General features: G+C 45.1%; 1 protein-coding gene across 1 annotated transcript; it reads right to left on the minus strand.

Moving 5' to 3' along the window:
- Positions 1 to 360: 360 nt before the first annotated feature.
- On the minus strand, positions 361 to 19,866 carry tiparp (TCDD-inducible poly(ADP-ribose) polymerase). The gene is made up of 7 exons (XM_069704224.1): positions 19,559 to 19,866; positions 17,504 to 18,553; positions 9,651 to 9,834; positions 9,023 to 9,210; positions 4,947 to 5,246; positions 3,007 to 3,264; positions 361 to 1,824 (listed from the first exon to the last, which is right to left on the minus strand). Exons 2-7 carry the CDS (start codon positions 18,526 to 18,528, stop codon positions 1,635 to 1,637), a joined length of 2,145 nt encoding a protein of 714 aa, XP_069560325.1. The 5' UTR covers positions 18,529 to 18,553; positions 19,559 to 19,866; the 3' UTR covers positions 361 to 1,634.
- Between the last annotated feature and the right edge of the window lie 1,586 nt (positions 19,867 to 21,452).

Below are 21,452 nucleotides of genomic sequence, written 5' to 3' on the forward strand. Positions count from 1 at the left end.
TGTTGAATGAAGGCTGAAGTTTTACATTTTTGGTTCGTCGCCATCAATAACAACAAGGACCACCAGGCTGCTGCCGAGAGATTGTGCGTGGCGCAATAAAATAATCTCCCTACTCGCATCAGATTGGAGGACACTGAACAAAACTGATGATTTATATTTGATACAGTATATTGCATGCTGAATATGAATGAAATCCTTACTATGCTCATTTTGCTGACACAATTAAACCTCCTCCACAGATTCCTCTTTGACGGCCTTCAGTGAGTACTGATCGGTCTGATGTTTACAGGAACAAAACATCATTACCACCTTTTCACTACGAAATCTGAATCGACATGATTTGAATAAAGCATGAGTTGGCCATTCAGTCATTTTCTCTTTTAGATTCTTTATTTAATCAATGTTACATTAAACTAACATAAATAAACATTTTTATGAACAAAAGGCACACAGTTCAAATATAAACAAAGAAAACGCCTGTACACTTTGTCTCAAAATAACAAGTCTACTGTCTCTGTGCGAGAGAGCGGTCCAAGAGAGATGAGTTTCAGGGGGAGGGGGTTGTTGACAAAACGCTACAGCGCTGCCGCCATCGCTGCAGCAGCAGCGGCATCGAGTCTCAACCTGAATCTGTACACTCTTCAGTCCCTCCGAGAGGAACCAAAGCGATGGGCGTAAAAGCAAAGGAGAAAAAAACGCCAACCAGGAGCAGCGCTGGCTTCGTGTGAATCCTCTGCCGGGAGGTTTACAGTATCTGGATGTCCATTTGTAAGAGTCCCTCTGAAACTCATGTCCGTTGTCTGGTTGACGAGGCCACAAGATTAATGTCCACTAAATTAAAAGATTCAAACACGCAGCACATAGATTTGAAAAAACTGGAAGCTGAGCAAACACTCACTATGATTTGTGTATGAGAATGACGGGAGGGTCAGAGTTGTCTTGGTTTCTCTGCGGAAGCCTCTGATTGGTTGGTTGACGCTTCCTCTGAAGAATAATTTGGCCAGCTGGTCATTCACAGTACCGGCAGGACGCCAACAGTCTCCTACAGCGTTCGTCCTGATGTGGAAACACGTTCATGTTCGGTCATGTGACTGAGTCAGAATGATAAGGGGGACTAGGTTTGGTTTTTCCTGCTTCTGCTCCGTTTCAGTAAAATAGATAAAATCCTCTTTTGTCCCAGTGGTAATCATCACTGGGCTCCTGTTGACACCAGATAATAAATTGTGGCGTATGAGTCCACTCAAGTCTGTTGCAGCTGTTTTCAGTTGTCACCCACATCTGACCACTGGATGAAACAGGTGTTGTCTTTTGCTTGTCCAGTTTTGTCCAGTTGGATCTGGTCTGTTGTTCTTTAATGCAGTCCAGTCTGGTTGGATCCAGTTGACAACAGACCTGGATCACCGACTATTTGCAAACACGCCTTTGACTGTTTTAACCTGTTCCAAGCACCAGATGGGTGAAGGTTACTCCAACAGAGTGACTCCAATAAACATTAACGAGTCAATTTAAACTCTTTGTTGGTCTTAATTGTTCCTTTTCATCTCAGCTGATAAACTCCACCCATCTATCACCTTAACAGCACAGACCAGGACTAGGTATTTGCAAATACAAACTCTTAAGTTCAGCTCTTGGGCTCAGACGGCGACTGTGCTGGGTACTTCCTCGTAGTGGATGATGAAGTAAGGGTAGCTCTGGTCGTCGTTGAAGATGACATAGATCTGGGGGTCCACCCAGTTGTCCACACATGAGTCGTAAAGGTCACTAGAGGGGTCACGAGGGTTGATGGGTGGAGGTCGTCGCATGGAGGGATTTCCTACAGTAAACCTGCAGAAACAAAACAAAGAGGACACAGACAACCTTAGTTATGTCATCATATAACCTTAAAGCACCAGTCATTGTGTTTTTTTATTTTATGAGGAAGACGAGACAGATTTTCATTTAGTTCTTCAATTCGAAGATTACAGAAGGAAGGAAGGCTGTTCTAAATTTAATGATTACAAGATTGCAGCTCCTCTGTGTGTTTTAGGGAACCTTAAATAATATAAGCATCTGTAAGTGCACGAAATCAATGTACTGTAAGTATATGAAATGAACCAGTGTATTGTAACCAGTTTGTCCCCCCCCCCCACCCCTCCCTCATTTAAATATTAATGTCAAGCCCTAAAGACTCATCATCCATCAATCATTGTAGCACTTTTTCCGACATCATAAATAAAGCATATTAAAATAAGACCATTTTCAGCTACAGACTGAAGCAGAGTGTCTCTGCCTGTTCTGTGGAACAGATTGAACCCAGGTTTAGAGAGAGGGTGGGGGCAGCCTGTCTGCTGCAGCATAACAAAGCCGCTGATGTATGATGGGTACAGCCAAATCAGCTGTTTTACATGTGTGGGGCTCCAGACTGCGCTTGCATTTTCAAGGAATGGGAGTAGGATGATGCATAGCATGACTGAATGATGGTTTATGGAAAAGAACCGCAGGATATTCATGAACTAAATAATGCTGATGTGTTCTGTAAATTTAATGCGAAAGCACAAAGCGTGAGGGAGAGGTAGGGTCAAAAAGACAAGTTGTTTATCGAGAGGTATGCACTGGAGGGAATGTACTTGTCAAACACACCGAACTGTTCATTAGGGACACTAAACCATGCAACCCTCAATAAAACCAGGATACATAAGGCCTTGATTTAGCGATCACCAAACTATGTTCTTTCCAGCTTCCTTCAAACCAAAGCACGGTGTTGTAGTGAAGCTATACCACTGAAACAATGAAGAATTAAACAACCTTTACCAGTCGATTAAGAAAGTGGAGTTTTTATAAATCAATACATCTGATTGTGAATAAATGTAGTTTTTCAGACTCTAATGGACTAATATATTAACAAAAATAACAATGTCTAATTTTTTCAAGTGGCAAAGTGGACATGAAAAGACAGAAAAAAAAAATCCATCTATAATCAGAGATGCCAGCCAATTTCTCCAGCGAAACACACACACACACACACACCTGCCAGTGAGGACTTTGGCCAGGAACATGCAATGAACTCCTTTGGGCGAGCGCTTGGAGAAGTTGTGGGAGTAGACGGCCTTGCGGGCAAAGTAGGAGCCCTGGCCGAACATGGTGGCGTGTTTGCCGCAGACTCGGGGGTCGAAGTTGTGCTTGCAGATGCCCTCCACCACGTCGGCCGAGGTGCCGTGGAACAGGTGGCGCTCGCTCAGCAGCCGGTCCATCTCCGACATCCGCCGTGACATGTACTCCTTCTTCCTGTTGAAGCAGACAGGGCCAGGAGGCGAGGCGAGGTTGGTCAGTGAAACAACAGATTTGTATGTACAGAGGGATATATTTCTTCATTTTATGTGGAGAAAAATAATTAAATATTAAGCACAATATACCGATAAGACAATTTTTTTTTTTTTTTAAAAAAGCTCAGTCTATGGTGAACAAGCTGATGCACAAAGACAGATAAACTCTCAGGCAATGAATTAGTAAACAGCTTGGAGCAGTCCTGCTATTTCCATTCAGACATTGTGATCACAGCCTTGTTTTCTCTCAAACTGGGTAAAAAAAACAACATTGGGCCTAATCTGTTTATTGAGCAACACGTATAGCGTGCACATACGCGCAGCTCGTTTGATGTGAGCGGATCAATCAGGCATTCGGGGGGAAAGCGCGTTTCATGTCAGCGAGGCTGTGACCCAGGCGTGACCTCCCATGATCCAGCAGCTTGTGACCTGACACAGACGGCTGCGACACGCAGGCACGCGCGCACGCGCGCCCACACACACGCGCACACACACGCGCACACACACACACGCACACACATACAAACTTCATTTCCTGCTATCCAAATTAGGGATGAAGTTACTCAACTTCCTCTCACATCAACAAGCAGCCGTTTGCATGCCAATACACGCACGCACGCGCGCGCGCACACACACACACACACACACACACACACACTCAGACACGCGAACAAGCAGTTATGGTTTCGCCGTCTTAAACCGAGTATGGGAAGAGGAAATTAACTGACATTCAGAGGGGGCATCACTTTCAGAGGCAGTGCCACACATGCACACAAACAACACACCGTCAGTCATTGTGAAAGCGCGTGGTACCAGTCGGTGTGGGAAACTGTAACTGTCACAGCTGATAGAACCTGGCCTGCTCTAACCACAGCGGTTAGCCCACTGTGTTCACAACAGGAACATCACCGTCACTAAACATCCCTCCATCTGCTGCGTTCACACACCACCGTCGACTCATTCGCACAAAGTCCTGCACAGCTGGTCCCATTTGACCTATTTACTTTTTTTTTTTTATTCTTTTTTTTATTTCCCTCTTCGTACATTGTTTATCAATGTGGTTGTTGTTGAGAATTTTTAATTTCTCTTTTCTCACCGCAAGAAGTTATACCGCTGGGTCTGAAATGTTCTTGAGTCCAACAGCAGTTATCTGGATAAAATGGTTAACGATTTGTTTTGTACCAGAGCAGCAAAATATTTTTAACTAGCACAGTTCACACACTATTCTGGTAATACTTTAGCATCTTTGTGGATTCAAAATATCATATGACATAGATCTGTGCTCACAACCTGAATACCATGTTTCCAAATGAGGTGAGATCACCCGACCGTGAAAACAAATTTCAAAAATGATATCTATATTCTTTTAACAAAGTAGCTGGTGATCATTTCAGCGGCGCTACATTCAATAACCCTAGCCAGATGCCACAGCTTCACCACACTGCATGTAAATTATTACATGCAAAAGAAATGAACACACGCAAACCTGGCAGACATAACTTACTGACCCAGATAGAACCATTTCCTCTGTTTTCATTAAACATGGTTCAAATTTATGGAAAATATTCATGACTCCAGTGGAGGAAATGCTTTAAAAAAAAAAAAAAGAAAAGAAAGAAAGAAGTCAAATGCTTCTGCTCTCACCTCTTATACTTCTCCCAGAGGAAGGGGTTCTGCACACGCAGGATCTTGATGATCCTGAACTTGGTCTCGGACACCGTCTTGTGGAACAGGCTGTACACTGTCCTGTAGCTGCGGTCTTCACGTGACACAGGCACCCGCAGGAAGTCCTGGCTCATCGTCATAGGCAACCACGTTTCTGGGAAAAGGCTGGGTGGGTTGGTGGTTGATGGCGAGAGGGGATGTGAAGCGGTGGGATCCATAGACGAGGAAGAAGAGGAGGACGAAGAGGCCAGAGGAGATAAAGAGAGGCCGCCCAAAGTCCTGGAAAAAAAAAAACAGGAAGCAGAGAGCATTAGACATTTGATTGAATTAATATAATATGGTAAAGTACTGTTCAGAAGTAGTTAAACGGTTTCTGTTGAACTACTTCAGTTTGTTATGCGAGGCAAACACACCTTAAAAATATATTTCAGTATAAAACAAGCAATTGGTTAATAAATTCTGACTGGAAAATCAAGAAAGTTCTCAGTATTTCATGCAGAAAAAAATTTAAAGTATTTGCTGGCTCCAGTTTCCCAAATAGGAGGAGCTTTTTTTTAATGCTTTAATTCTTCGTAAACTGAACGATCACACAAAACCAGACATTTACAGACATCTTCTGGGCCTTATATTGACATATCAAATAGAAAAAGAATCATTAGTTGCAGTCCTAGCTGTATTTATGTAATTCTGTCACTCAAACGTGGTATACTTTATTTTATGCGTATCATAATTTCCTTAAAAGGAACTTACATCTAACTGTAAACTGACATTATGTAATTTAGTACTGATAGGGAAACGTAGACTGTTGATTATATAAAGTCTCGTGAATAAATACAAACAACAACAAAAGACTGAGATGTTTCATGCTTGATGAGCCACTCTTTCTTATAGACCTTCACGTAGTGTAAACATTAATCCTTAAACATCAGCCAACACTCAACAGACAGAACGACTGAGGCTCGGTCTGGAATATGATTCGTCTGATCACCGCCAGCTTCATGTTGAAATGTTAGTTGCTACACCTCATCAAAAAGCTATCCCATATCTGCGAGCTCCAGATCCCCCATCTTTACGGATGTTGCCTTCTTGTTTGCCGTCGAGCCCTGCCGAGAGCCAGTGAGAGCAGCGTCGCAGGCCTGTTTCCTCCACAGCCACCAAAGCATCCGCTGCGTGCCGCACATCGCAGCTCGCTACCTATCTCTCCACCTTCCTTCAGCAGCATCGTCATGTGTTTCCAATCAAAGCCGTGTTCCACTGTCAAACAAAACCGCAATGAACCGGCACGTCTGCACGTTCAAAATCGTATCCCACCGACTGTCAACAATGACATCACTGCGCTGCGCTGCGCTGCGGAGCGGAGCGGCTCCACAGCAGCCGTCAGCCGTCAGCGACCGAACAAAACAACAGGACTGCGCGAAAATGAAACCCAGATACCAAATAAGACAACGGGGAGGCAAAGTGAGGCAGAGACGCGGAGTGACAACGACGGAGAGGGGGGAGGAAATAAAACGCCAATTGTGGAGCTGTCGTGGAAGTGACAAAAAAAACTATTATGTCTGGCATTTGAGTCAATAACAGCAGTTTGGCTGTCAAGTTATCGCTCTCTAAGTGTAAATGCTGTTAGCTCTATCAGCCATAAGAAAGTGCGCGTGTGTGTATGTGTGCGTGTTGTCAAGAGAATGTGATCAGTGTGACTCCGAGTTAGTGTGACAGTTTTTCTCATCTCTTTCCTCTCTTATCTTTTCCCCAGAAATCGATGTCTCTATTCCCCGTGCGCTTGGAAGAGATCACAGATAGCCTGCTGCAGAAAACAAGTGTGAAATGAAAAGGGACAGATAACAGGAGAATGATGGAGTTGGTGAGAGGAAAGAGTGAGAAGGAGAAAGATTAGGACAGATAACTGGGGAGGCAGAGAGGGAGGAGATGGCTGAAAATAACATCATCAGGAGGGAGAGATGACAGAAGGAATGGGAGAGAGGTGGGGAGGGAGCGAGGGAGAGCGCCAATCAAGTTAATGACCTCAACCTCAAAGCCTAGCACAGATTGTTCTTGATACACACACACACACACACACACACACACACACACACACACACACACACACACACACACACACACACACACACACACACACACACACACACACACACACACACACACACACACTGTTTTGGTCACTTGAGAGGACACTGCACTGACTTACATTTATTCACCTTGAAAAGACAAAAATTTGACAAAACAGCAAAGGTTTAATTTGAAGAGTTTCATGGGCTGCCTTGTGGAAACAGACTTTTTGTCCCCATTTTGTGAGTGCGATCAGATTTTTATTCCCACCAAGTGATTCATTGAAATGCACACGCAACAAACAGGATGACAAAGTCCCACGTACAAATCCCTCGATCCAAATTCCACACAGAAACGTTTCACACTCCTTCACTCACCAACTCCTCTCTGCTGCGCACCCGGTCTGGAAACCATTTCGACTTTTCTCTCTCTTCCTCAGCTCTCCAACTACCTAACTCCCCGTCTCCTTTCTCCCTTGTTCTCTCTCTCTCTCTCTATCTGCTGCTTCCTCCATCTAATTTTCTCTCTCTTTCCTCCGTCTCCAGCTCGGCCGTCGGGGGCCCGGTAAGAACGGCTCGTTCTCGCGCTCGCTCTGTGTGGGAAACTGGCAGGACAGCAGCCTGCTCGGCAAAGGAAGTGAAACAAAAATCCTGCAAATGGGGTGAAATCACTCCACTTGTTTTCCGATGTGCTATCACTTGTTTAAAAAATAAGAGTGCTGCAAGGCAGATTACTGAAGATAGGAAGCTGATTATGCTTCAAAAAAAAAAGAAAAAAAAAAGGAAGATTTAAGAACAAATGAAATTGCTTCTGTGGGTGTTTCTGAGCTGGATTGGGAGAATTGATTTTCTTCATTTCCACTCACTCTTTCTTCATTTATTGGCTCTCATCTTCTCTCGTCTTCCGTCTCATCTGTTCTCGTTTGCCCCATTATCTCATTTTCCACCCATCTGGTTCAGGGCTGCTTTGTTCTGCACAGGACGACTCCTGCGTCCCGGCGACTCCGTCTGATTTGCCAAAAAAGCCGAGCTGTAATAAGTGTTAATGTGTTTCGAGTTCGGCACCGGTTGCTGACGTGCACCGGCACAAGAATGGACAAGAGGTGAACGTGGTGTTCAGAAGCTTTTGAGCATTAGAACCTGACTGTGACATTAACATGGTGTACCAACCTCTGTGTGCCAGCGTGTCTCCAAACAGGAGCTCATGATGCTCAGAGAACACAGGCAGCCACGAGGACACAGTGTGTCACAAATTGAAGAGCCAACTCTGAGTGAGTTACTTTGCACATGTTGCCGCACACTTTATGAAAAATAAAAGCCTTTGTTTTGTCAGTCAGTGTTGCTTAGTGTCCAAAATACGAAATGTTCTCAGACGACACAGATCCGAGTGCTAAACGATCGACGGGGCTCTGCCAGAGAGTATAATGGAACATAGAGGAAGAGACTGACGAGCAAACAGACTACCAATTAAGTGATTGACCTCTATCTCCCAACTACGGACTGACCACTTTCCCTTGCCATTAATTAGTACCACTTCTAAACCCCAATACTTCCGAATGTTTTGTTATCCCTACTAGAGGTTAATGAACTGCTCAGGAACGATGATTGTTAGCATCCAAAAAGCTCTTGTACTGACAACAAAACGATCCTGTTAGTGAGTCCACAGCCGCGCTGTCAGTCCTGTGCCCACAATAAAAACGGCACCAAATACAAAGTACAACAGAGGCTGATGGGAGTGTCATTACCTCTGCAGCTATTTCTATAGATAAAGACTGGGGGGGAAAAAAACGAAAAGGTTGTTAAAGGCTAAGGCCAAGCCACCCGTTGTTATGGAGACATTTTAGTTTGGACCAAAAGTGGTGGATCTGCTGAAATACCAACATTGTCATCACAGGAGCCACGTCGCTATCAGTAGCATCCAAGCTAAGTCTCTACTGGCGCTCTCCTTTTAAATGTAACGGCGCGGGCATAGTTAGATCAATGCTGACTTACTGTAGGTGGGGTGTGAGCATCACAGAGGACATGAACATGGGCCGCTTCTTGATCTGACGTCTGAACCCGAAGACGGCGTTCTGCTGGAAGCCCTCCCTGATGTTGAGGATATACTGGTTCTGGAGCGTAATGAATCGCACCTCCTTAAGACCCCTCAAACTCGCCTCCTCTATGAGCTTCACCACCGGCTGTACGGGAGAAGAGGAGCGGGGAGGAAGACAGGGAGAAGAATTTAGAGCGCTTTGCTTATCATTTGCAGCAGTTCATTGTTCAGTATTTTCTTTCAACAGGAGATGAAGGAAATTAACGTCTCGAGAGGGAAATGTGAGTGAAATATTCTCATTGTTTAAATGACAAAAAGCTGAGGTGATGAATAGTGTCATCGTGAGACAAACATTTTGATGGCATAAATTGCAATTGGCTGAGGACAGCCGTGTCAGAAAGGGCGATTACTTAGTGCATACGAGTGTGTATCTAAATCGATCCCATCACAGTGGCGAGACAATTGATCGGTGTGGGCAAAGTTAATGTGTCTGGCCTCATGTTCACGGAGCGCGCAAACAAACAAACAAACAAACAAACAAACAAACAAACACACACACGCGCATTAATGCGGCGAGCGGCTCACCTCGGAGTATTCCCTCCAGCCGAAGTTGTCTCTGCAGTAGTACTTCCACACCGTGTGACAGCTGGGGGTCGGGTTGGCCGTGGGCATGGGAAGAGGGCTGGGGGGAGTGGTCAGTCGTCGGACGCAGTCAAACTCGAGGTCGCACACTTGCATCGACCCGAAGTCCAGGGCAAACACGTGACCCCTGAAAGCCAAGGTTAAAGTCATTAAATGAAATAACTAACTGCTGTAGTCAGCCTGATGCAAAAAACAACAACACAATGCACATTCACACGGTCAGCGAACGCACAGCTGTGGCACGGTGACCTTGTTGTTAAATGGTCACAGTTTATGTTTCCATCAGCAGCCGTGTGACCGAACATGTGGCTGTTGATGGAACCTTAATTTAACCCATGTGCCCTGGAGCAAGATGACCAAACCTCCAACTGCTAACTCAAAATGAGTCACACAGTATGACGGCATCTGATTCGCCACACATAAACAGGGAATAGAAAGACGCCACACAAACATGACTAAAACATAATATTTACACACACCGAGCACTTTAAAGTCACCGTAATGGCTGTTAAGAAGTTAAAACACACACAATTAAAGGAAAACAAAGTCTGCTGCTTTAAGATGGAACATGATGGTGTTGTTTTACGACGTGTTCACAATTTGGGGAATTTTTGTTTTGTTTTTTTGGTCACTTTCTTGCCGAGAGAAAAAAAGTAATCATCCATCGTTCCAGCAATAAAGCTAATAAGAGTATATTCCCAAACCTCTTGTAACTACAACAAAACGCATAAGCGTATCTTGTCCATACAACCTCCCTTAACCCCTCTCTGTCTCGACGAGCGTGGGTCAAAACCCGATTGTGCGTGCGTGTGTGTGTGTGTGTGTGCGCGTGTGTGTGCGCGTGTGCGTGTGCATCAGTCTCTCTACATTAGTCCTCCATAGGGCCTTCGGCAAACCCTTTCTGGGTCAGACATACCACTTACATAAATGTGTGGCATCATACACTGGCACGCTACGGCATGGAAGGCAGACAGACACGGAGGCAGATGTAGGCGCACGTACATATGCGCATACAACACGTGCACAAAAGAGAGGAAAATATGACGGACAGATCACAGAAACCGTCGCACGATGTTAATGGGGCTCATAGATTTTTTTCTCTAGGAAACCAAGTGCACGTCATGTCGGAGGGTTTAGACATCCGCGAGCGTGCGTCTGCCTGGAAATATGCATGCGAGCAGCAGGGGGCATTTTCTGTTTCGTCGTGTCTCAGATTGCGTCTCAGATTTGTGCTTAACTAAAGCACGTTGATGTTTTTTTTTTAGGTGATTCCCTTCACGAGCACACAGAAGCTGAGCAAGAGAGTGTGTGAACATCCTTATTAGTTCAGCAGCCTGCGGCAGTGACGCCGCACACTATGTCGCATACACAGCAAACTAGCATTCGGTTTCGTCCACCGTTAGTGCATTTGCTGGTCGTGGGGGGGGGGGGTTACGCACACACAAAAACTTGCATAAATACTGATATAATACAGAGACTACATTTACAGTACGCGTTTCTGCCAAGTCATAGTGTGACTGCAGCTTTGTAAGAGGAAGTGAAATAGGAGTTCATTCACTGAGCACGTGTAGAAACAAAACAGTCACTGAGGAGTGAGTCACAGATTATCCGATCACCGGATTACCAGGAAGACGAAGCAGATAGGTAACGCAGATGTCCACATGATTCTCCGTTTGCTGAACTCCTATTAAGCAACTACAAAGTGTTTCACGTGAATACCCAGAGCATTAAAAGAACAATAAAAAAAAAAAAGAGGAAAAACAAGAGATACAATGATGGAGATATTGTAGATGTGGCAAAACAAAAATGTAGATACAGAAGGATAAAAAAAATTAAAAAAAAAAAAAAAAAAGCCATAAAGTGAAAATGTAGCACAAACAAATTCACTGCACATCTTCTGTTTCAATTTGGCTCAGCTCGTTCTCTTCTGTTCATTTTGTTTTGTTAATTGTTGCTCACTTTGTTCCTTCATGTCTCCGCTCTGTTCCCTGTTTCACTGCTTCTTTCGGTCTCTTCACACATCTTGTTTTTTCAGACTGAAAAAGTACGAGCATGCCGTGCACCTGCATGCAACAGTATGTTGTGTCGACAAGGACAAGAGATTCTCTCTCTCTCTCTCTCTCTCTGTGTGTGTGTGTGTGTTCAAGAGTGACTAATGACACATACAGAAATATTCAGGTTGTATCATGAGGAAGTCAAGGGAGCTTTGTCAAAATTACAGGCAGCCTCCAAACCTCACCTGATTATCTCTGTATCTACCTCTCTCTCTCTCTCTCTCTCTCGCTCACACACACACTGACACACACCTTCTCGGTCAGTCACACACACCCCGACGGGTCTCCAGAGAAGTCAGCCAACGATTCTCGAAGAGATTCTTTGTCCCTCCGACTAGTTCTCTGACTAGTTTGTCCAGTTCCAAAAATAAAAATCAAAACCGGTTAAATTAAGTGCGCTGAGATTCGGTGCTTTCCACGTGGATGCCAATCAAAAGTTGGAACGAGACGGGACGGCACGTCCTTTCTGGCAAAGTCGGAGGCCGCGCTTGAAATGTCAGGCTGCTCCAACTTCCTGCAAAAGGTACACGCACACGAGACGCAACTGTGAACGCAAATTTAAAGAGCGCATTCAGAGCGGCGTCTTTTATTTTTACGAGAAAAACAATTGGATATTTGAATACAAAACCTAACTGCTGACAAAGAAGGGTGTGTGTGTGTGTGTGTGTGTGTGTGCTACGGGTGAAAGGAAAACCCCGGGCAGCTCCCAGGTCAGAGCAGGGTGAGCGGGTAAAAAGTGTTCAGCACAACTTTTCTGTGGATAAATAAAGTTTACGAAAGCTCCGTGCACTGTCAAAAAAATGACATTTAATCCCCACCAACTGCATTCATCTCACACACACACACGCACACACACACACACACACACGCACACACACACACACACACACTCAAACTTTCTCACAGCTCCACATACAAGGACCCGCATCCGCATACCAGCATCAGTCATGCCACTGTGGACGTCAGACTAGAAAATAAAAAAAAAGAGGAGCACTCACTCTTGTCTTCTCACACACACACACACACACACACACACACACACACACACACACACACGCACACGCACACGCACATTCTTTCGACAGATTCATGTACACACACGCAAACCCCATCCAGTCACGCCTCGGTAAGTCAGTCAGTCAACCAAATCTGCTGACGGGAGACACACACACCCTTGATGTAATATGGGTTAGTGTTATTTCCTCGTATTAGAGCAATTCACTTTCAAGTTATCTATTTCAATGGTCTTCATTTGAGTCTGTTTTTATGCTTTTAAGGTTGCGAACATAACAAAGTCAACCAGACACAGACGGAACAGGAAGAAATGTACACGGGCGTCTCCTGCATGTCCCGGATTGTTCCTGTATTCTCTGTCCTCATCATTGCGCTCGCAGTTCAGGGTGTCTTCTCTCGGTCCTTTAACCCTCCCTTTTGAACATGCTAAAGCTGCTCAGGGTGTAAATCATGTGAGGGTATAAAGTACAATAGATTGGAAAAAAAAAAAGAAAAAGAAAAGGGGGAGAGGGGAGGGGGGGGGGGGGGGACAAATGAGTTCAGCATGAAAAAAAAAAGACCACTCAGCTACACTTGAGAGGAGAAGAGCCGAGAAAGAAAATTGTTCAAAAACACAGTGAAAAGCAGATTCTGCTTGAGAGTGCGCACACACACACACACACACACACACACGCACGCACGCACGCACGCACGCACGCACGCACGCACACGCACGCACGCACGCACGCACACACACACACTTTCTTGCACATGTCTTCCACTTTGTCAGGACCTCCAGGGACAACTGAGGAATGAAAGAAATGACACAGGGACAGACAGATGCAAAGCCAGAGAGAAAGGGAGTAAATAAGAGCGCAACAAGAAGCAAAGAGGACCAAAATTCCTGTAAGGAACAAATATGAGTAATGAGAGGCAGAGCGACCCAGACCTCACCCTTCTGATTCATGGCATGAACTGTCTGACACATTAACCCCCCCCCCCTCCCTTTGATTCGTGACACAACAAGGTGACATGGAATCGCCTGCAATATAAACACAAAGACACACACACATACAAGCACACTGTGGTGTCAGGTCACTCTGCCCTCGGTGCTCAGTGACTCTTCCTATCAGTTAATGACAAGCGAGGCTTTTATCAGCTGGCTGACAAAAGAGTCCGTCTCTATCGCTCGCATGTACACATACACAAGAAATTAATGCTTCATCGCGGGGATGTAAAAATGTTTCTCCAAGTCTTTAAAGTCCCCTCTGATGCAGGTATTACGGGAAATTGGTGTAATTATGGAAGATCTGGTTGAGAATTTCTTGTTTCCTGAAATACTCAGATCAGCCAAGAAGGAATAAAAGTGAAGACGTGTTATTTGGGATTTTTTTTTCCTCTTTTACACACACTACAGCACAGCATTTATATGTGTTAACAAGCAAATGTACAGCGCAGGATTATTAGGGTATAACTTTTAGAAGCGACAACTGCGACATTCCTCCTTACTGCCGAGTTCACGACGAAGGCGGATTAGCCAAGACTTCCATTGCTGCTTATCATATGGATGGGATTAACCTGTGCTATGGATCATACACACATGGGAACAGCTCAGTGCAGAACACACACTGCAATACAATAAGCCGCGCTGCACATAATCAGATGCAGCTCCACAAAGACGCTCCGACTTTTCTCCTGTCCTGCTGCACGCGCGCGCGCGTGCGTGCGCACACACACACACACACACACACACACACACACACACACACACACACACACAGAGCTAAAGGCACAACAGGCCTGTGTTGCCATACCGACAGTAGAGCTTGTTAAGTCATCTGCTGCTCTTTATATCACTAACGATGTTATCATTTGACTGAAGTTACCACGGTGATGTCTTCACCCCGCGTGCGTGCGTGCGCGTGTGTGTGTGTGTGTGTGTGTGTGTGTGCTTGCATGCACGAAAAACACAAGTTGGCTGCGTCTCTAAAGAGAAGTATCAAAAGAGCTCTCTCTCTCTCTCTCTCTCTCACACACACACACACACACACACACACACACACACACACACACACACACACACACACACACACACACACAGCTTTGACTAAATGACTGAACTGTGCGCTGAAAAACCAGAGCAGAGTGAACGCTATACTGTCTTTCTTCAGTTTGCGTCTCATCACTCGACAGCCAGCTCCTCTCTCAGAGCCTGAAACCAATACTGAGTTTATTCACTGTCAACACATCACCGAAACAAACAATCTCATAATATTCACATCCACCGGAGACAGACTAACCACATATTTACACTCCTATCTGTGCTGGAATTAAACAATACAATCAACCATTTAATTTACAACCAGGAAGTGGCCAGTGTTTACTCTATGTGGATGAATGGCAAAACATGCAACCCCATAAAAAAAAAGTCGGGCGTTATTATTTGTCAGAGAGGTAAATGCATTTCAGGAATGAAAATGTTCCACGTCATGTTTTCACTCGACCATTCACAAACAGTTAAACCTGTTTTTAGGGTCACGGTTACAAAATACATTTCAGACCCATTCAGGACCTGTGAACCTGTGAAAAAAATGTTTCAATGACAAAGGAGATATGTGAATTGACAATATGTTATGGTAGATACAGCAAAAATTCATGATCAAAGAATAGTCAGACTTCAAAAATGTAAAAGAAAAATGGGCAAAATGTTTAGTGCACATTACAAACTAAATAAATGTGTTCCTTGTAAAGGGAAAATAATCACTATCATTATTCCAATCACCAAAAATATACACAAAATGCTCTGGTAATATTATTCTGGCATCTCTAGATTCTTTTGGAGTTTCAGTCAAGTGAGCCAGATGGTCGTCTGACTGTATGAAAGTGCAGCACACTCAAAAGGCCTCTGAAAAAAATCTGGGTTGACACCACCAGGTGCATATCCTGTTTGTGGAGCAACATGCACTTTGCATAGTTTCAGCTGAAAACACGAGTCAACAAGTCAAACACACGTACACATACAAATCTTTGTGCACACATGCAAACCTGTGTGAGAGTGTGTGTGCGCACATTGTCCATATAGGCCTTTAAGCCGCCATGTGTGTTTGTCCTTGTTTATGCCTCAGATGTGATGTCTGGTGTGGATGTGGTTGATAGACTGAGGACATAATGGGGCAGTCTTATGTCGTCAGTGACCCGGACGACATAAGACTGCTCTTTAAACCCCATTCAGACAACGTAGTGACTAAAGAAGAAATTTCCCATCGGGGATTAATAAAGTGTATAAAATCAAATTAAAAAAATTAAAAAAATCAAAAACATGCTCAAAGTTTTGTTTTTAAGTGGACATCTTTTCCCATGAATACTGTAAACCGGATTTATAAAGGAGAGTAAACGATAAGCAACCTGTGCTCTGAATAAAGTCAACCAAGTCCGTTTACGTGAGTGTAAATGCGCTTGTATACGGTATAGTTTCACAGGAAGCGGTACATGCTCCTTTATGTCACCCCACAGAGGCTTGCCAAGTGCTTGCATGTGTGTGTATCTACTGGGTGTGAGAGAGTGAAAGAGAGGTTTATCTCTGTCTGCTAAAAGGCGTGCGTGTGAGCACTGCAAGCCACTTAGCTTCCCTTTGCAGCCGATTCGTGCGAGGGCCTGCATGCCAAGCAGTGTGAGTATGTGCGTGTGCGTGTGTGTGTGTGTGTGTGAATGCTTTGTATTGTGCATGTCTATGACCGAGGGAGGGAGAGAAGCTGCCAAGCGCGTCTGTGTCACTGACCGCACAAGGCAACGGAGGGTCATGGAAGTTCGCAGCTCTCCGCCATGAGTGTCGTAAAGCCTGGTATGGACTGAGGTCCAGCCAATCGCAGGGCTCGGTTTGGAAACGGGGAAATTACAAGAAATTGATAACCAATACCAGGGCCGGGAGATGGAGTGCCATGCCTACACAATGGCCCGATAGCTGTTCAAACACAGATACGTGTAGGGTACACATTAACTACAAGTCACATGAAGGCCAAAGGGACTTCACACATGCATAAATAAATCCCTTTTATTCCATGAAGAGCTGTGAATGTAACACTCATGCAGGCACATTCACTTGGCTTCTGTCCATCAGCCACACACACACACACATACAGAACAGCTGTAGAGTCAGAGCTTTCAGTTTGTTACCGGTGGTGAAACCGAAGAGGAAACGCAGGACTGAGGTCTTCTGTTTCCAGTACGCTGAACCAGAAGTGGCTTATCATTCACAAGCTGCCTATCAGTTTACCGCACCATGGTTGCCATGTCACAAATACCTATCAATTTTCCACAGAGTTGTCTTTTCAGCAGGACTTGGGACACAACAATGCCAGTGTACAGCACTTTCTAACTTTTATTGAGCCAGTATGAGGATTTTTATTTGAATTTGAAGGCTGCTTTGCTATCATTTTTGCCTATGCGCTTATATCGAGAAATTATTATAAAATAAATGTCCCGAATAAATAGAAATGTTTAAGATTGATGCTTCTTTCCCTTCTGGTGCATGAATTCGGGTTGCAGTTCCTATTTTGAATTGATTGAATTGAAAGTGAATTTCCTGTCTACACAGGTCCAAATCAGAAGCACAGAAATACTTTGGCACTGCTCCCCCCCCCCCAGTTTAGGCTCCTGTATCTGATCAGAGGCCATGGAGCAGGCTATACACACACACTATAGAATAATACAGACTACAGGTTGCTATAGACACAATAGGGCGATACTTACTGAAACTTAAGCCTGACTTGCTCATTGTCAGGGTTGCAGTACAGTCTCTCCAGCTGTTCCTGGGAGTCATCTGCTATGCTCTGCCACGTCTGACTACCGTTCTTGCGGATCTGCCAGTGGTAGGGCAGGACAGTGTGGTGGTGGGCACAGTCATTGCCATAAACACACTGTCCCTGGAGGAAATCCACACAAATGTCCACGGAGTCTAGCTGGTGTGTGTGATACTGGAGCTGGGTGAGCAGCTCAAAAACCAGGTCCAGGGAGGCCTCTTCGCTTTTATCCTGAAATAGCACTCCTTTGTCAGGCTGCAGGAGGAGGGCATGGGGGTCCTGGATTCCAGTGCGGTCTTTTACTGGAAGATTTTTAGCCCCAGAGGTTAGGAGGTCATTGCTTTTGATGGCCCCCTCCTGGTGAGGAGCCTGGGGTGCAACTATGGGAGGTATATCCCTGACGGGGGGTGTTATTGTCACGGTGCTTCCGGCCGCCCTGAGGCCGGATTTCAGTTGAAAGCAATCGGGGCTAGAATCGGCGATCTTGGGTCGCTCCCCTCGCCGCTCTGTCTCCTCCAGCTCCGCAGTAGTATCGGCTATTTCCACATCAACGTCCCGGGTCATCAGCCCCGGTACCCCGGCCCCAGCTGTGGCATTTTCAGCATTTCCCGGGTCTTTGAGACAAACCTGGCCATGCATACAGTTCTGTTTCACCACAGCCGCTGCGCATAGATTGCCCGGAGTCCGGCCGGGCTGGTTCCGGGGAACAAATACCCCATCCCCGGAGACCAGCGTATCCGTGGTCAGCAGAGTGGTCAGGATAGGATCCTCCAGGGCGCGGTGGAGACATTTGGCATCCAATTTCCTCTGTTTCTTCTTGAAATAAGGTTTCACCAGAGGTATTTTGTCAGGGAGCCCCACGATCTGCTGTTCCCTGAAATCGTCCCCTTCGTCCATATTTAAACTAACATCCAGGGACATCCCAGCCTGCACCACGTCTGCGGATTTCTGGAGAATGTGCAAAGTTTTATCCATAGTCCCCTCCTAAACCCCGACAGTCCTAAGAGAAAGAGAGAGAAAGAAGTAAGTCATCAGAGAGATAACACCTATAATCCTGTAATCTCGGTTTCCACGATGAAGTCATCCTGGTGCGTAAAGCAATGATTAATAGGTTGCTTGGACGCGCTATCATGCCATACAATAACTGAAAACTAGGCTTTCCTTTCCTGGAAAGGCAAAAACGATCGCCCCTTATATGTGGAAACGAAACCCGTTCAACCTCTAACTGTCTACACACCCGTCTGATGAGGATGATCCTGCACTTGTTACAGGAATAACCCCGGCGCACAGACACATTATAATCCTGAGAAGAATATTACGGGAACAGCCTGTTATACAGATTCTCATTTGGGCAGCAGGGACGCTTCACGCAGTTTAGAGCAGCCAGTAACTGAAGCGGAAAAAATATGACCTAATCCTGCTGCAGGGAACTTGAGCTCCAGCCTCAGATTAATCATATCAAACGAGAACATATAATTGCAGCGTGTCTTTTTGCTTGTATTATTGTGTCTTCTGGCCTCTCGCTAACGTCATGCCTGCAATTACAGCTGCGTATCCGACCAGGAGCGATAAAATCATCACTGTAACAAAACCTCTCTCTCTCTCTCGGGACTATATATTTTGATCACGGGAGTCCGATACGCGGCCCCTGCCGTCTACGTGCCTCTCTCACGTCGCTGCCCGAGCAAGTTTGCACGTAGGCTACAGTTCAGACACACACACACACACACACACACACACACATACATACAAAGCGGCACTGCAGCGGAGCAGCGACAAAAGACAAACAGGGCACAACATCTTTCCTCCCGTTAAGACAACACTTTCAGCAGAGCCGGGGAATCACGGTGGATTTTTTTTTTTTTTTAAAAACGAAAAACTGTTTAAAAACAAAACACCGAAGCACTGGTATGCAGGGTGATTTGTTCAAACGCAGCTTTCCCACAACTGATTTAGGAAAATGCCCTCTCTACATTTCTCTTAACGCCGAGGGGACAAACCCTACCTGCGCGGTAAAGTCCACCCCTCTCCCCCGGTCTCGACACTCTTTGGTGGGTGAAATCCAGTGCGCACATCGGCGAAGCTCTGCATCCAGGCTGGAGGTAATAGTATCCGTGTCTGGACTCGACTGCAGTCCGGTCAGGTTGCTCGTGTCCCCTCTGCTGTCCCCACCGTTCTCATACTCTGTCTCTATTTCATTCTGTCTGTCTGTCCTTCTCTTTGTATCCTTCTGCCGGATAGAAAAAGCGCAGGGAAGCGCGGACCGACAAAGACTGGAGAGCACAGCTGTGTCAAGAGACGCTCTGACTGCCTCTTGGCTCCTGACCGACAGGCTCCGCCCCGTCCGCGGGGCGGAGCTTCGCATCAAAGGGAGGGAGAGAGTCGTCTGGTGGTGATCGAAAGAAGCTGCATGGGGCGGTTGTGCCGGCCCGGAAGTAACCTATTAAAAGCAAACTGGACGGGCATTACGACCTTCAAACCAAACTGCAACTAGTAATGGAAAAAACTACTGAGACACAGTTTTATTAAAGTAAATTACATCGACCTAGTAAAGCCCCTGGATTCAAAATTTTAGCTCGATAAAATAGTGAATCAGCAAAATGTGCTCTCAAACATGGCCGGAATACCCTGTTAGGGGCCCTTTGTGTGGTTAGGTGCTACCCTGTGACCAAGTTACCATAAAAGTGCACAAAAACTGACGAACAGACATGTTTGTGTGATCATTTTGGGGTGCGTGTTTTTGCAAATGTGTATGAATCTGGCCTACATCATGCGATCGCAACAAAAATATAAAGGAAGGTCTTAAAAGTCCCTATGAACACAAGGCCCCCTCCACAAGATGAATGCCGTAATGCAGGATGAGACATGTTGTAGCTCATCAAATTACCAAAGTAAACCCAATGAACCTGTGTCCCCAATGGGGGAGTAGGGCCAAAGAGCGGATGCCCTCATTGTCTGGATGGTAACAATAACAAAATAGCATGAAATAGAAATACTCACGCGAAGAACGAAAACCTCAAGTACATGAGCAAATGTATTCATCTTTCAGTTGTGCATACAAGAAGTTAGTTCACGTTTTGTTCGAGGATGAGCTTCACCCTCTTCGTGACAATTCTGGTAAAGTGGTGAAACGACATCAAAAACATCAGATTGTTTTATCACCCTGAGTTATTACACACATCACTGAACATGAAACCTGTTGAGACATCATTCTAAACGACACGGTGGCCGAGTCATTTGTCTTGTGCTTATTTGATCCTGCCTGCCTCTGTCCTGTGTAGCTGATGTGTCACATTTCCATAAGGGAGTGTTATGTTTACTGACTGTGCGTTGACTCAGCTTCTCTCCGCTGCCTGTTTTACCAGAAGTCATTTTTTAGGAACCTGCTGTGCTGCACTGCCTTCCGGCGACAGTTTCGTCGTTTGAGCCTGCTCAGCCAAACAGTTTCTGGTTTCTAAAGGGTGGATTTCTCAAGAGGGTTGGACTCTGAGCACAATATTCAAACTACAGCTATGCAAATGCAATTGTGACGTTAAAAGAGGTTGATGTGAAAAGAGTTATCATTCGTATCAAATCTAAATGAGGCATTTATCTCATAAGTCGGATGAAACGTAACATCCTGTACTTTTCCCTTTGTTCTAGAAATGAAATAAAAGGAAATTAAAGCAACCATCATTTCCTTCTCAGGATCCCTGTGTGAATCAATGTGGAGGAAAAATTAACTGAGTTTGTTATGAGATTAATTTCCCATTATCTTTTATTATTCATTTTCTCCCAGCATGCACAATGTTGACAAAGATCAAAAGGTCAAGCCTTTCTGCAAAGTTGCAAAATCTTGTACAAGACACAGTTTGCGGTTCAAAAGGTCACAGATGAACAGCAATGTGTACGTCAACCTT

Source organism: Brachyistius frenatus, unplaced genomic scaffold (genome assembly GCF_029030835.1).
Source record: "Brachyistius frenatus isolate BFR_SWC_R1_liver_20210118 unplaced genomic scaffold, ASM2903083v1 Contig_1, whole genome shotgun sequence".
Lineage (NCBI taxonomy): Eukaryota > Metazoa > Chordata > Actinopteri > Embiotocidae > Brachyistius > Brachyistius frenatus.